This window comes from Aegilops tauschii, chromosome 2, assembly GCF_002575655.3.
Source record: "Aegilops tauschii subsp. strangulata cultivar AL8/78 chromosome 2, Aet v6.0, whole genome shotgun sequence".
Classification (NCBI taxonomy): Eukaryota; Viridiplantae; Streptophyta; class Magnoliopsida; order Poales; family Poaceae; genus Aegilops; species Aegilops tauschii.
Genome location: NC_053036.3, coordinates 534,930,871 through 534,947,138, shown reverse-complemented (window position 1 = coordinate 534,947,138; position 16,268 = coordinate 534,930,871). Strand labels below are relative to the sequence as shown.

The 16,268-nt window shown below is 48.7% G+C and overlaps 2 protein-coding genes across 3 annotated transcripts; both read right to left on the bottom strand.

Moving 5' to 3' along the window:
- Positions 1-11,318: 11,318 nt before the first annotated feature.
- LOC141041205 (uncharacterized) lies at positions 11,319-12,005 on the bottom strand. The gene has a single exon (XM_073507326.1). The coding sequence runs from the start codon at positions 12,003-12,005 to the stop codon at positions 11,319-11,321; it is 687 nt and encodes a 228-aa protein (XP_073363427.1).
- A 1,384-nt stretch (positions 12,006-13,389) lies between these two features.
- LOC109766460 (cytochrome P450 89A2) lies at positions 13,390-15,451 on the bottom strand. 2 transcript variants are annotated; one of them, XM_020325223.4, is made up of 2 exons: positions 14,338-15,448; positions 13,390-13,958 (listed from the first exon to the last, which is right to left on the bottom strand). In XM_020325223.4, the coding sequence occupies exons 1-2, from the start codon at positions 15,403-15,405 to the stop codon at positions 13,506-13,508; spliced, it is 1,521 nt and encodes a 506-aa protein (XP_020180812.1). In that variant the 5' UTR covers positions 15,406-15,448; the 3' UTR covers positions 13,390-13,505. The 2 variants fall into 2 exon arrangements, with proteins under 2 accessions (XP_020180812.1, XP_020180813.1); XM_020325224.3 differs by having other exon boundaries at positions 13,602-13,909; positions 14,338-15,451.
- Positions 15,452-16,268: the final 817 nt, after the last annotated feature.

Genomic DNA, 16,268 nt, shown 5'->3' with positions numbered 1-16,268 from the left:
CCACCACGGCCTGAATACGATTAGAAACCCATCCATGGGCCAGGATTCAGGCCCGCAGAAGGCCCAGTAGGCCCATAGGCATGTACAGAGAGGTTAGGCCCGTAAGCCTGCTTTAGAGAGGAGCTCGACAGCTCAGGCGCACCGCACCTTATAAACAGGTGCGGCTCTCTCTTAGCTAGCGAGGTGGGACTAAACTCACCACCATGCCGCTGTGCAAGGCCATTGGTCCCGGTTGGTGGCACGAACCGGGACCAATTCCACCCTTTGGTCCCTGTTGGTGCCACGAACCAGTACTAATGAGGCTGTGGCCCCACGAGCACCTTTAGTACCTGTTCGTGGCACGAACTGGTACTAGAGTTTCTTACTAGCTAAGCAGTTTTTTAGTCCCACCTCGCTAGCTGAGAGGCACTAGGAGCGGTTTATAAGCCCTGAGTGCAGAGACGATGAAGAAGAGGCGCAATGCTCACGTTGCTTAGCTTCAAGCCTTGAGGAATAAGGTAGACTGCATCGAGCTATGTGCAGTGCAGTCTACACTATTCCGAAAGGCTTGAAGCAAATCAACGCGCATTGCGCCTCTTTTTTATTTTTAATCATTAAAAGCAAAAAGAATTTTCATAAAGAACTTTTTTTGATAGAAACTTTAATAGCAGAAAGAATTATCATAAAGTAAAATAAATAAGTAATTAGAAACAAAATAAAATAAAATAAATAAGTTTTTTGTTGTAAGTAGAAACAAAACAAAATAAATATAGCAAAAAAGAAAACAAAAAAACTAAATACAGCAAAAAGAATTTTCATAAAGAACTAATGGCACTAATAGAAAGTTTATATTTTTTCTAAAACTAATGGCACTAACAGACAGTTTATAATTTTGCTGACCTAAAAGCAAAAAGAATTAAAAAATAAAGCAAAAAACAAAAGAAATTAAATAATGCAAAAAACAGAACCAAAAAATTGGATTTTTTTTAAAAAAACTGCCACCTATTGGGCCACCACGGCCTGAATACGACTAGAAACCCAACCTGGGCCAGGATTCAGGCCTGCAGAAGGCCCAATAGGCCCACAGACAGCACAGTGTGACATTAGGCCCGTAAGCCTGCATTTGAGAGGAGCTCGAGAGGGCAGCCGCAGTGGGGCTTATAAACCACTCCGAGCCCCTCTCAACTAGCGAGGTGGGACTAAACTTTTGGCCGCGGGCAGCGCAAGGCCTTTGGTCCCGGTTGGTGGCACCAACCGGGACCAATGCCCCCCCCTTTAGTCCCGGTTGGTGCCACCAACCGGGACCAAAGGCCGCCGCTTCCCGCCCTTTGGGCTGCTGAAAAGGGACCTTTGGTCCCGGTTGTTGACACCAACCGGGACTAAAGGGTGGCATTGGTCCCGGTTGGTGCCACCAATCGGGACCAAAGGTGTGCCTATATAAGCCAACACTTGGGAAATTTTCAGATACCTCGCCAGTTGCCCCCGACGCCGCTAGGCTGCCCGTGCTCGCCGTCGCCGCCCGCTCCTCGTCGCCGTCGCCCCGCGCCCTTGCTTCGACGGGTCGCCGCCCGGTGCTCGTCGCCGTCGCCCTGCCCCCACGCGCCGCCCCGCCTCGTGCTCCCCTGCTCGCGTGCGCCGCCTCCGCGCCCCGAGCCCCCCTGCCCGGCCCGCGCGTGCTCGCCGGCACCCTCGCCGCCCCCGCCCCGTCCCGCCCCCGCGCGCCGGCGCCCTCGCCGCCCCCGCCGTCGCCATCGTCCTAGCCGCCCCCGCTGTGAGAGCCGCCGCCCCGGCTCTGTTTTTTTATTAGTTAATTGTTTTTTGATCATATATATATAATGTATATGTGTATGTATGTGGCTATATGTTTTTGTTCATATGTGGCTATATGTTTTTCTATTTTTATTAGTTTAATTTTTTTGTTCATATGTGATGTATATGTGTATGTGGCTATAATGTATATGTGAACAAATTTTTTTTTGTATGTATGTTGATGTTCAAAATGTATGAATATATATGTCAAAAATGTTTTTTTGTTCATAGAAAGTTTTTTGTTCATATATAGAAAGTTTTTATATATGACAATGGATATATATTCGATATATATGAGAAATGATGATCCACATGGAAAAGTTTTATATATGCAAAAGTTACAATTTTAGAAAAGTTTTATATATCTAGCTAGGAAGGGAAGAAGAAGAAAAAGAAGGATAGGAAAGAAGAAAATAAGAAGAGGAAAGAAAGAAGAAGAGGAGAGGAAGAAGAGGAGAAATAAATAAGAAGAGGAAAAAAGAAGAAAAAGAAGAGGAGAAGAAGAAAAAAATAGAAAATATTCTATTTTTTCTTCTTCTCCTCTATTCCTTTCTTCTTCTCCTCTTTTTTTTTCTTCTTTTTTTCTTCAATCCTCTCCTCTATTCCTTTCTTCTTCTCCTCTTTTTATTTCTTCTTCGTTTTCTTATGTTTTATCGGGTCTGTCGTCGTCGATATATACCCCTCCCGATAACTTCAACACGAGGGGGGGGTCGATATACCCCCTCCCCGATAACATTATTTTCCCGTGTATATATGTCGTCGTTGTCGATATAACCCCCTCCTGATAACTTCAACACGTGGGGGGGGGGGTCGATATACCCCCTCCCCGATAACATTATTTTCCCGTGTATGTATGTCGTCGTTGTTGATATTACCCCCTCCCGATAACTTCAACACAAGGGGGATAACTTCAACACGAGGGGGGGGTCGATATACCCCCTCCTTGATAACATTATTTTCCCGTGTATGTATGTCGTCGTTGTCGATATAACCCCCTCCCGATAACTTCAACACGTGGGGGGGGGTCGATATACCCCCTCCCCGATAACATTATTTTCCCGTGTATGTATGTCGTCGTTGTCGATATATATAACTCCCTCCCAGATAACTTCGACATGATGGACGGTCGATATGTATACCCCCTCTCGACCGTGATAACGTATACCACGGGAGCACCCCCTGGCCCTCTCGCTCGACCAAAAATCTCGAGGACACCCAAACCCTAGAAAAAAACGATGTCGGTCTCCTACCCCCTCCCGCCGCGCCCCCTACCCTTGAAGCGTTGCCTAGGCCACCCCAAACCCGGAATAAGCTAGGTCTACGTTTGCACTAATATATCCACCTGCTGTCATGTTTGTGTAATAATTGCCATGTTGTAATATTTGCAGAAACAATGGAGCACGGACGAGATGAGCAAGCAGAAGAGGTGTTGGGGGACATAATCTTAGCCGGAGGTGATATCTTGTCGTATCTTAACGACAATGATGGTCTGGAAGAACAGGGTGAAGAAGCAGGCTACGGTGATCGAAGAGTGGAGGAGGAAAGACATGATTATGATGGCTCCGGTGACCCAATGCTGGTGCAAGAAGGAGCCCGTGGTGACGGCTCCGGTGACCGAACAGAGTCCGGCCAGGTAAATATATTAGTTAAGCCTGTGCTGACTAGCTAATTGATGCATTCATTGTTTTGGTATGTACACATATTAATTAACACTCATCTTTCTTCTTTTTTCTAGCCCTCCGGATCGAGCACAACTGCGGTAAAGAGACGAGGCCCGAAGAGAAAGTTGCGCTCGGATGAAAGGTTTGAGATCACAGCAATCGTGCGCGACGGCCAGCCGATTGAACCCCTCCAGACAAAGGATGCTTTTGCTGCTCAGTGCGGGGTTCTAGTTAGGGACAAGATCCCGATCAGCATCCACCAATGGTATAAGCCTAAGAAGGAAGACCCTGAGGTGTCTTATGTCAATGATATGCAGAAAGATGATCTGTGGACTGAGCTGAAGGCAAATTTCACCCTACCGCCAGAGGAGGATCCGGAGAAGCCAGTTATAGAGCAATTAATCAAGTCTCATGCTCTTAAGAAGATGGCAGACCTATTCAGGAGGTGGAAGAATGAGCCGAAAACGTTTGTCGACAAAGAAGAGACACCAGAATTCATCGGCCGGTATGAGAAGATCAGAGATCACTGGCCCGCATTTGTGGCCCACAAGACATCGGAAAAGAGTAAGAAGATGTCAGCAACAAACAAGAAGAATGCTGCGAAGAAGAAGCTTCACCATCGCACGGGGTCAGGTGGCTACCTCAAAGCCCGGCCTAAGTGGGCCAAGTCTGAGAGGGATCTGCTTGATAAAGGGATCGAACCAGAGACAATGAACTGGCCAGACCGTTGCCGGACTTGGTTCTTCGGGGCTGGCGGAACCTTGGACCCTGTATCAGGGAGGTGTCGTTGGACGGACGAGCAACTTGCAATACCCGTCAAGAAGCTTAAGCACTATATCGATGCATCGCAGCAAGGGACTTTCGTTCCAGACAGAGAGAACGACGAGCTCACAATGGCCCTCGGGAATCCTGAGCACCCTGGACGGACACGAGGCACGCCAGGCTCCGTTCCGTGGAAGGCTGGTTTTCCAGACGCGGGCGGTTACAAAACCCAGGAGAGGAGGAAAAAAGTGGAGCAGATCCAAATTCAGAAGCTGCACGAAAGGGTTCAAGCGCTAGAGGAACGAGACGGCAATCGAGATGCCGAAACTGCCCCCGAAGCTACACCGCCATCTCAGCGGAGAAGCAGCGTGGCTTCCACCGAGCTGCCTCAGCTGGAGCATGCGGCTCCTGCTAGCTACCCCGTGGATGCTATCACGGAGTCTCAACATTGCCACCTTATGGCGGAATGGCAGAACTTGAAAGTCAAGGCGGCTGTTGGCTCTGTTTTACCTACTGAACCCGGCGCAACCTACCACTGCCGGCCGATTCCAGAAGGATATGCTAGGGTGATGGTGGATGAAATAACGGAGGGATTTGAGGACCTCCAGCTTGACCACCCTACCGGTGAAGGGGAGACTCGGCTGGGTTTAGCTCTGAAGACTCCATGCCTATGGCGGAAGGAGCTCATCAAGCTTCCGAACTGGACGACTCCGGCGAGTAAGGGCACTCCGCCTCCTCCTCCGGCGAGTGATCAGGGCACTCAGCCTCCTTCTCCGGCACGTGGCGGCACTCCGCCTCCTTCTCCGCCAGCGCCGGCGCGCCAGAGCAGCCAGCCTCCTCCTTCTCCGCCTCGTCAGCAAGGGCGGAAGAGACCCGCCGCCGCTGCGGCTGCTCCGGCGCGTCGTAGTCCTTTTCCTCCGCCTCGTAAGCAAGGAAAGAAGACAGCCGCAGCCGCTCCATCTGCTCTGCCGGCGTCTAGCAGTACAGCTGCCAGAGGCGGGAGGCAATACAGATTCGGTCCTGCTCTGAAGACTCCAGAGAAGTTACCATATGAGAGGACCGAGGAGGAGAACGCGAAGATCGTGCGAGCCGAAGTGAAGAACTTCTTTGAAGGGGTGAAAGCAAAGAAACATCCACCTCCGGAGGAGAAGGTAGATCCGGTGAAAGCAAAGCGCACTCTGGCTGCCCTGACAAAACCACCAAAGTCTCCGCCGAGAGGCAACTATGAGTGCGTTCTTGCAAAGACATATGCCGAAGCGGAGCGGTCGGGAAGTACTGTCAGTGATAAAAGGATGAAAGAACGACGAGCTGGGAAAAAAATTGCCCAGCTCGGCGAACAAGCGAACCAATCGTGCCCCCCGCTCAAGGTGTCAAAAGACATTGTCGCTAATGATCCGAGTATGGTGCCCGGTTATAGCAATCTTGGAGATTACCTGCCCGACGATGTACATTATGAAATCATGGAGGTGGACGAACACAAATACCATTACGGGAAGCCTCTCATCAAAGATGTCAGATCTCTAAGCACGATGATGCGAAGACTACATGATTGGTACATGAAAACCTGCAGAGAGTCTGATGGGATGAGTACTTTGACGCTGAGAGTTAAACCGGAGCATGACCTCGTTGGAATTGAACTGCTGAATGTTCCATTTGAGGATTTCTTCCAGTTTTACAATCAAAAGGCCCTCGATAAAACAACGATCACTTGCTACTGTCTGTAAGTAGTACTACTTCTGTCATTAAGTCTCTCTATATAGGTCAGCTATTTCATTGCATGTATTTATACTTATCCTCACTATATTATGCAGATTGAAGATCGCCGAATTGAAGAAAAGACAAATCGGTGATATTGGGTTCATTAACACAAATCTCATAGATGCATATACGGTTGAAAAACATCCCAAAGAAGCTGAGGCCAACTTGCTACAATCGTTGGTATTAAATCAAAACAAAGATATAATACTCTTTCCTTACAACTTCAAGTGAGTGTTACTGTCTTGTGCATATTCGGTTTCCCTTATTAGTCCAGGTTATGGTAATGTAATTGATGACTTATGCATGCATGCGCAGCTTCCACTATATTCTCCTAGAGATTAAGCTTGAGCCGGGAGTAGTAACCGTCTTAGACTCGAGACGAAAAGATCCCCAGGACTATGCGAACATGACTCAAATGCTCGAGAAGTAAGTTAAATCGATCATTATCCACCATATCAGCAACTTTGTTCATTTCCTGATATCAAGTAATTGTTTTCTTTGTCTGGCAGGGTTTGGAGAAAATTCACCTCAAAAGCTCCGGGACTGCCGAAGAAGCTGCAATTTAATCACCCGAAAGTAAGTACTATAGTAGCATGTTCCGCGCATCTCCTAGTGATTCAAGCGCTAGTTTCATCAATACCATTTAGCATGATTGCTTATCAGTTTGATTGACCTCTATTTCTTGTAAAGTGGTTGTGGCAGGAACCCGGAAATAATTACTGTGGATACTACGTTTGCGAGTCCATCCGCTACCATACCTGTGAGCGGGGCTACACTGAAGAACAATATGAAGTGCGTAAGCAATAATATTCACAATTTTATTTTATTACCATCATTTGTGTTGAGTTTCATTTATTCATATATATATGTATTGACCCCCTTCTTCAAATTAGATGTTTCGGAAGCGGGATGAACTCCTAGCAGAAGATCGTATGCGAGGAATTCAAGAGGAATTGGCGGCATTCTTCCTTGACCACGTGATCGCTGAAAACGGAGAATACTATGTGGACCCTGTGTTCCTACAATATAATTAGGAGAATGTATTGTAAGAGATAATTATTGTATATATGTAGCCGGTAGTGTCGGATAGATATACGAGAACTTGTTGTTCGACCAATATCTCGGAGAAGGAGAGGTGGTCGATATCACTTCTCTCTGTATGCATATGTTCATGACGATCTTCTATTTCCTTCATTTGATTACTAGCTAGCGTGTCTACTCCTCTCCATACGTATATAGTACGTAGCGTCGACCAAGCACGGAGATAAGAGAGGACACTTCTCTCTATTAATTAGCTAGCTAACACAATATATGAAACACCTAAATTAACCCCCCAAAACCCCTAAACCACCCCCTTTAAAAAAAACAAAAACCTCAGCTCCTGCCAGCTGCTGACGCGTGGATGCCTATTGGTCCCGGTTGGTGACACCAACCGGGACAAAAGGCCCTGCCTATTGGTCCCGGTTGGTGGCACCAACCGGGACCAAAGGCCCTCCTGCCTGGGCTCCCCGCACCGGCCACGTGGACGGCCTTTAGTCCCGGTTCGTGTAAGAACCGGGACTAAAGGGCTAGGGAATTAGTAACGACCCTTTAGTCCCGGTTCCAGAACCGGGACTAAAGGCCCTTACAAACCGGGGTAAAAGCCCCTTTTCCTACTAGTGGAGTAATCCATTATTGTGTTGGAACAGCTCGATCACCACCTTTATCTTCATTGACCATGGCGGTCTTGACGGAATTGGCAATCAAGGAGGTCCACTTGCCTTACCATTCAACTTCAACCAACAGTGTATATAAATGAAGTGATTCTTCTCCATCTTGTGTTATAGCATGCACACAAAATACATGTTCAAAGGAAGACGATGGATGGTCAACAAGTTGCAAAAATTGAGAAAATCAATGAAATGGTCAACACATAGAACAACGAGCCACAAAACTCTTGAGATCTTGGACTGACGCGCCACTTGGCCACCGATTTTGCACTTGTTTGTCAAAAATGCAAAACTTGTCCGGTTGTTCGGTGCACGTCTGCTGGGTGTCCGACTTCGGTTGTTCCTCCGACTGGGATTCCTCCACTTGTCCATCTTCGTCGCCTCCTCCATGATGACCCACAAGTATAGGGGATCAATGGTAGCTCTTTTCTCTAAGTAAGAGTGTCGAACCCAACGAGGAGCAGAAGGAAATGACAAGTAGTTTTCAGTAAGGTAATGTCTGCAAGTGCTGAAATTGTAAGTATCGGAGTAGTTTGATAGCAAGATAATTTGTAACGAGCAAGTAACGATAGTAGTAACAAAAGTGCAGCAAGGTAGCCCAATCCTTTTGAGGCAAAGGACAGGCCAAAACGGTCTCTTATGATAAGCAAAGCGTTCTTGAGGGTACACGGGAATTTCATCTTGTCACTTTCATCATGTTGGTTCGATTTGTGTTCGCTACTTTGATAATTTGATATGTGGGTGGACCGGTGCTTAGGTGCTGTTCTTACTTGAACAAACCTCCTACTTATGATTAACCCTCCCGCAAGCATCCGCAACTACGAGAAAAGTACTAAGAATAAATTCTAACCATAGCATTAAACCTTTGGGTTCAATCGGTCCCTTACGGAATAGCGCATAAACTGGGGTTTAAGTTTCTGTCACTCTCGCAATCCATCATCTAATTGCTACTCGACAATGCATTCCCTTAGGCCCAAATATGGTGAAGTGTCATGTAGTCGATGTTCATATGACACCACTAAGGGAATAACAACATACATGCTATCAAAATATCGAACACACATCAAGTTCACATGACCTCAAGAACAAAAGTAACTACTCACAAATGATAAACATGTTCATGATCAGAGGAGTATTAAATAGCATAATGGACCTGAACATATAATCTTCCACCAAATAAACCATATAGTAATCAACACAAGATGTAATCAACACTACTAGTCACCCACAAGCACCAATCTATAGTTCCGGTAACAAGATTGAACACAAGAGATAAACTGGGGTTTGTGATGAGATGGTGCTGTTGAAGATGTTGATGGAGATTGCCCTCCCCAAGATGGGAGAGTTGTTGGTGATGATGAGGACAATGATTTCCCCCTCCGGGAGGGAAGTTCCCCCGGCGGAATCGCTCCACCGGAGGGCAAAAGTGCTCCTGCCCAAGTTCCGCCTCGAGACAGCGGCGCTCCGTCCCGAAAGTCCTCTCCTTATTTTTTCTAGGTCAAAATGACTTATATACCAGAAGATGGGCATCGGAGGTGGGCCTGGGTGAGCACAACCCACCAGGGCACGCCTGGGCTGCCTGGCGCGCCCAGGTGGGTTGTGCCCACCTGGTGGGCCCCCTCTGGTAGTTATTTGCTCCAATAATTCTTATATATTCCATAAAAAGTCTCCGTGAAGTTTCAGCTTGTTTGGAGTTGTGCAGAATAGGTGGCCTGACGTAGCTTTTCCAGGTCCAGATTTCCAGCTGCCGGAATTCCCCCTCTTGGTGTATACCTTGCAAATTATGAGAGAAAAGGCATTAAAATTACTCCAAAAAGCATTATTATGGATAAAAACATTATAAATAATAGTAAGAAAACATTATGCAAAATGGACGTATCACTCCATCGTGGATAATGTTCATCATCTCCCCGTCATCAACCGCCATCCCGCTTAGATAAGCATTCTGGCAAACAATGATCGGGCGCCCATGAACGAGCGGTCCACACCCGACATCCTTGACCGGACAAGCCCCGATGAATGCAAATCCGTGAAGACATAGTCAGTGTTGAGGTTGACAGTGAACGAGACTCGATGGTTGGAGGTAAAGGAGGACACGTATTGCTGAATCGATTGCTGCGGACCGAGGTGCTGAAAGTTTCTCCAGTGTTCATGAGAATATGATGTCAGGTAAGTCAAATATGTTTGTATTACTAAGAAATGAAGGACCTATCATGTACGAGAGGGGCAACCATTAGACCATTAACAAGCATGGAGATGACAAGCTCTCTATCCTTTCTCTTTTCTCATCCAAAAGAAAAGACCTTATCCTTTCCTTCTGCTCCCGTCAGCGCCACCGGCGGTCCACCCCATCTCCGATGGCCTTTGGGCCATGAAGGTGTGGAGGATCTCGCCCCCCCATTGGCGGGAGGGACCCTGTTCCCGTTCTTGTTAGATTCAGCATCTTGGTTGGGACTGTGTGGCGGCGGCTGTGTCCCTCAGTAGGAATAATGTATCCCGCGTTCTATCCTGGTCCCAATGGTGCATCTAGCATCGTCGAAGGGCATGTGGAGCTGTGTCTCCGTCGGATCTTGTTGGATTCAGTCGGTGCTGGTCTTTGGTTCGCAAATACACAACGATTGCGTATCATTTCATTGATAGAGAGAGAGAACAAGTGGTTGCCGTCCTTAACCGCGTACACAAGATGACGCGGGTAAGGAAAGCAGTGAGTAGATGGGGAGGGTGCTCAGCCTCAGTACATGGGTTTTAGGTTATAGGGAGGATGTTGGCCAAGCCGGTGGCTCCCGCTCGCGCCCATAGACGAGCCTCTAGTTTGATGTCGCGGACAAGCACCGCACTAGAGGGTTGTGCGCTGTCGAAGACGCAAGCATTGCGATGTTTCCAGAGGAGCTATGCAGTGAGGATGATGATGGTTCCGATGCCCTTGCGCAAGCCTGCGGGAGTGCCATCGATGGAGTCAGACCACCAGGTGAAGAAGGTGGTTGATCCGTCCGGTGGTGTGATGGTCGCTCGACACTAGGATAAGATCTCATGCCATGTGATCTTGGAGAAGGCACAACCCACCAGGAGGTGGTGTAGGGTCTCCGGTTCTTGAAAGTAGAGTGAGCAGTCGGGGTCGTGCTAGATTCCATGGCGCGCAAGGTGATCCGCGGTCAGCGAGGCAAGCCAAATGAAGAATTTGGTGTTCAGGGGCGCCCAGTTCCGCCAAGTGAGGTGCCAAGTGGGCGAGGAGGTGGATCCCAGGAATAAAGCTTGATAGCAGGAACAGGTTCAGTATTGGCGGTTGGCAGTCCATCGCCAAACCAGCTTGTCTGTCTCGTCGGACATCGGGAAGTTTTGGAGGCAACGCCAAATGCCGATGTACTCCAGGGTTGCTTGGAGGCCCATGGCGCCGCGGATATCGGTTATCCATGAACGATTGTGTATGCCGTCACAGACTAGGCACTGTTTGCGGGTTCGCTTGGGGATCAGAACCACCAGGTACGGTGCACACTCCGCAATGGACTGGCCATTAAGCCAATGGTCGGACCAGAACTTGTCGGTGCGGCCATCACCAATAATCCAGAAAGTTGAGGCGCGGAAGAATTGTGTGACAGCCGGATCCCGCGGCAGGTGTAGCTGTCGCCATGGGCGGGAGTCATTAGTGGCCGGGAACAATAGCCATCGAGTGCGCAGAGCGATGCCGGTGCGGTGCAGGTCGCGAATGCCGAGTCCGCCAAGAGCAAGGGTGCGACAGAGACGTGAGGCACGCGCCGGCCTTGGCGTCCTTTCGTCCATGCCACAGGAAATCTCGGATGATGCAGATGATTTTCTTGAGTATTGGAGGATTGATGGCCATGGCGAGGAGGATATGCACTGGCATGCCGGAGAGCACATGTCGCGCCAGTAAGAGGCGCTCGCCTCGGGAGAGCAGTGAGGCCTTCCAAGTAGCCAACTTCTTGGACATCCGTTCCACAAGAGGAAGAAGTGTCGAGGAAGGGGCTTTGCAGATGGAGATGGGTATCCCAAGGTATGTGATGGGGAAGTGTTTCACGGGGCACTCCATGGATGCGCCAATGGCCGCGCAAGTCGCCGGGGGGCACTGGATCGAGGAGGCCGGGCACTTGGCAAAGTTGGTGTGCAAGCCGGCAGCGTCGCTGAAGAACTGGAGTAGCTTGCGCACGGCCTCAAGCTCCTGGGGGTCGGGGTGGCAGAAAATAACGACATCGTCGGCGAACAGGGAGATGCTCGAGGCGGCATGAAGGGGCGCGAGGCGGCGCAGGACACCCATGTTGACCGCAGCCTGAAGCAGGAAGTTCAGGGCGTCGATGGTAATGGCGAAGAGCATAGGTGAAAGTGGGTCGCCTTGCTGGAAAACGTTTGCGTGGGGGATGGGGGCCCTGGTCTTCAGTGGATTTGTTTGGATCCGGTATTCGTTCATTTTTGTTTGGGTGTTTATAGGTTTAATCCTTCTGCTCTACGACTTTCTTCATCGGCGATGGTTGCTGCTCTGGTGCGTTGGTCCTATGGGGCCTTAGCATGGAGACTTCCTGACGTTCTACTACAACAACAAGGCTTTCCCGGCTCCGATGAGGGAGGGGTGATGATGACGGCTCCTTCGACTCGCTCCAGTGTTTATAATCTCCGCTAGGTGGTCCACGGACCTGATTGTAATTTTTATTACCTCTAGTGTTCTTGGTACTATGAAGATTGAAGATGGATAGATTGGAAGTTTCTCTCAAAAAAAAGCATGGAGATGACAATAGAATATGAGGAATAAATATAGCGTTTCAAATGGAGATTCAGGACATTAAGGTTGCCCTAATGACAAACGAATAAATGGATAAAATTTACAGGATACCACTTCATAATATTTTTTCGTAACCATGAATAGGTGATGCACCATCTCATTTTTGAGCCAGGCCCATGTATTTGTAATAAAGACCATAGGTTTTTTTAGAGTCCATACATAAGGAGGAAACCAATCTAGGGTTGAGTCCCCCTCCCTCATTGGGGTGGCCGAATCCACTCCCTCTGCCTCTCCTTAAATGCCCCCTTAGGGCTTCGTTTTAGGGTTATATTTTATTTAGCTAAAAGTTAGATGTCGATGTAACTTCATATACTTCATTTGTGTCCAACTACCAGACCAGTACCTCTATTAGAACCTTAACTTTATCATCTCTTTGAGATATAAGTACTTCATCTATATCCGCAATATTCACATCACATATCATAATTTTTTTGTTCTCAATTGCTTGCGGGGACTAGACCTTCGTGGTCAGGTTAATCGTAGGTCTGGCATCTTTAGGAGCTAGGATATTGGTTTGACGTTAGGCGCAAATTCATCGCATGTTATAGTTCGATCATCGAAGTCATTCATTGTGAAAATCAATGAAATGTTTCTGATCGAATGATTGGGAGACCCAAGGTGCTAACAAAAGGTTTAACCGATATAGAATCTATGGTGTCATGAGGAAGTGACATGTCAGCACAACAACATAATTCAGGTTAGTGGGCTTCTTTGAGTTGTCTTCTCTTTTATCGCTGGAATTCGAGTGAAAAATGAAACTTTCGAGTTGTGCTATACTCTTGCTTGTCCATTTGGATGCAGAACGCATGGAACGGTAATGAGTGATTGAAAAGAACAATAAAATTCAGTCGACTGACATAGTCATCCCATGCATTCGATCTGTTCATTCTTAAACTATCATGATCAGCCAACATAACAGAACAACCGAGAATGATGTGCTTCAGTGTTCAGAACCCAATCCCTACATAGAGGTTAAGCTTATTTTGAGCATGCAACAAAGGAAATTACAATCTTACAAGCTGGTATATCATGTCTAATTTACTCCTCCTTTCGAGAATTTACTCCTCCTTTCGAGATCCCCTCCCGCCGCGGAAGCACAGCGAGGTGAGCACGCAACGGGTGCTTCATGACAGTGAAGAATCCGAAATGCGGGCGGAGATTGACAGCCAGCTCCCCCTCCGCCTCCCTCCACTCAAACTCCCTAACGAGGTTGGCAGTGAAGTATCCCATGTGGAGCATGGCGATGCCCATGCCGGGGCACACCCTTCGGCCGGCACCAAACGGTATCATCCTGATCTCCCCACCGCTTCCGGCGGCCGCAACAAGGTTGACGTTTTCCCCACCTTTGTCGGCTAGGAACCGTTCTGGCTTGAACTCATCCGGGTCGGCCCACGTTGCCTTGTCTTGCGCCAGAGACTTCAGCGCGAAGAGCACATTGGTGCCTGTCAGAATACGCTGGCCATCATGAATGATGTCGTCTTTTTCCGACACCTTGTGAGTAACAGAAAATTACATTAATGTCCTCGATTAGTTATTTCATCTCAATTGTAGTACTCCTCTGTTTTTGTCTACTCTGCATATTAGCTTTGACTAAAGTAGTTTTATCAAGTTTATACTCCCTTCGTCTCATAATATAAGAGCATTTTTTTGTCAAAAACTCTTTTATACTATGGGATGGAGGGAGTAGCAAACAATATGGACATTAAGATTACCAATTGATATGATTGAAAACATATTCAATAATGAATCTAATTGTATTGATTTGGTGGTTTATATGTTAATATTTTTTTGTAAACTTGGTCAAAGACAAAGCTAATTAGGGAAGGAGTATGTCTCATGCATGCCAGCATGCAGTCCGTTGCTTAATTACCTGCCTAAACACCAAGGTCGCGGTCGGGTACAGCCGGAGCACCTCCATGAGGACAGCGTTGAGGTACTCTAGCTTCCCAAGAACCTCCTCGCCCACCTCCTCGGCGTCCGCGTCAACAGCAGCGTTGATCTCCCTACGGACAGCCTCTTGCATGTGTGGGCGCTTCACCAGGTTCGCCATGATCCACTGCAGCGCCGCGGCCACAGTTTCAGTTCCTGCACCAAGGAACTCGGAGCACATGCCCACGAGCTCGCCGTCGGTGAGCCGACGCGGCCGCCTGCGTTTGTTGTGGTCGTCCGGGACCCGGAGGTCAATGAGCGTGTCCACATACGCCGGCGTCTCGCCAGATTTGCGTTGCCGGCTGCGGCGGGCGTGGATGAGCGGGAGGTACATCTCCTCCTGCTTCCGCCGCAGCGCGACTAGCTTGCTCCACCGTTGGCGGTGGATCAACCTAGCCACCGCTGGCAACTTCGCGAAGACGCGCAGCTCAGGGAAGAACTGGACGAGGTCGTGCTGGGCGTCGGCCATCGCGCGGGTGAGGCCCGCGTCGACGCCCTCGCCGAAGCACATGGTCGTGAGCAGGCCGAACATGGCGGTGCGGATGCTCTCCGCCGAGAGGACTAGGCCGTCGGGTTTGGACGTGCACTGCTCTCTTAGGTCTGCGACGAGACCGCAGAGCGCGTCGCGGCGGGCGGCGGCGTAGCGGTGGAGGCGCACCGGATGGAGAACCTCAGAGGTGAGGTTGCGGCGCGCGACGCGCCAGAACGGGCCGTATGGCGCCGAGGTTAGATTGTGGTAGCGGCGGTGTGAGAGGACTGAGCTTGGCGCCATGGATGCCGGGCGGTTGGAGAAGGAGCCGCCGACGCAGCCACGGACGAGAAGGCGGTGCGCTGTCGCGCGGTCCCTGATGACGATGGCTGGCTGCCGGAGCCAGCCCGCGAAAGTCGACTTGAGGCTGGTGGCGAGGCGCGTGTAGACTGCCTTGCTCGATGCATGCCCATGCCGGCGGACGACCATGGCGACGAGGAGGAGCATCAAGCTCAAGGTGAGAACGAGTAGGTCTTGCATGGCTGATGTCTTTGAGCTGCGGCTGTCTGTCTATGTGTGTGTGTCACCCTCCTATTTGTAAGGCCCTGTCGAGATTAACCGTGATTGATTGCACAAGCCCTCCTATTGATACCAATAATTCCAGACTTAGGACAATACTGTTACAGAGATTAACACACTTTGCTTCATTTTTCTCATAGTAGTGTATGTTCACCTAGGTAAGTAGGATTATGATTGCCATTCCCTTTGTTAACTCTATAAAGTGTGGCACGCTAAGCACGCGTTTTTGTTCTCTAGTGATATATATTGTACGTGTAGATTGTGGTCGGCCTCAAGCACATCATCACACTATATATATAGTTATGTTTCTTCTCAGCGACAGATGAACAAACCCACATATCACACACCATATCTAGCTTGGAACGAATTGCAGGTCAGACGGTTTAGAGGAAGTGTGCTGGCCAGTGATCACCATCGCACCCATGGCTTTGTGTTTAAGGGACAAGTTTTTTCTTTTGTTTATTGGATAAAGCCACTTCCTGACTGTCTACTACATCGAAGTTTGTCCGGCTTCAATGAAGAAGAGCACTGAAAGTGCTCTTTTGGACAGAGCGTGATGGAGTCTTCAGTAGACAGTCGGGAAAACTTCTCTAAACCATCGGTGTAGTAGACAGTCGGGACGTGCCTGTCCAGTGCTCTTCCGTTCATTTTAACCCTGCTTTAGCTTTCCATGCACAGTACATGCTGCACATGTCATGTCAATCACGAGCACGAGAACTGTGTGATTATCTAAAGAAAATTTTAGTGTTGGGCCATTGTGCAGGTCACGTCTCTCTTGTGCTTAGAGCATCTACAATCGGGCGCCTCAAATCCGTTTCATATGT

Coding starts and splice junctions, on each gene's coding strand:
- LOC141041205 (XM_073507326.1), bottom strand. CDS start 12,005: ATGCTCTTCGCCATTACCATCGACGCCCTGAACTTCCTGCTTCAGGCT.
- LOC109766460 (XM_020325223.4), bottom strand. CDS start 15,405: ATGCAAGACCTACTCGTTCTCACCTTGAGCTTGATGCTCCTCCTCGTC. Junction 13,959..14,337: donor CGACCTTGGTGTTTAGGCAG/GTAATTAAGCAA, acceptor GTTACTCACAAG/GTGTCGGAAAAAGACGACAT.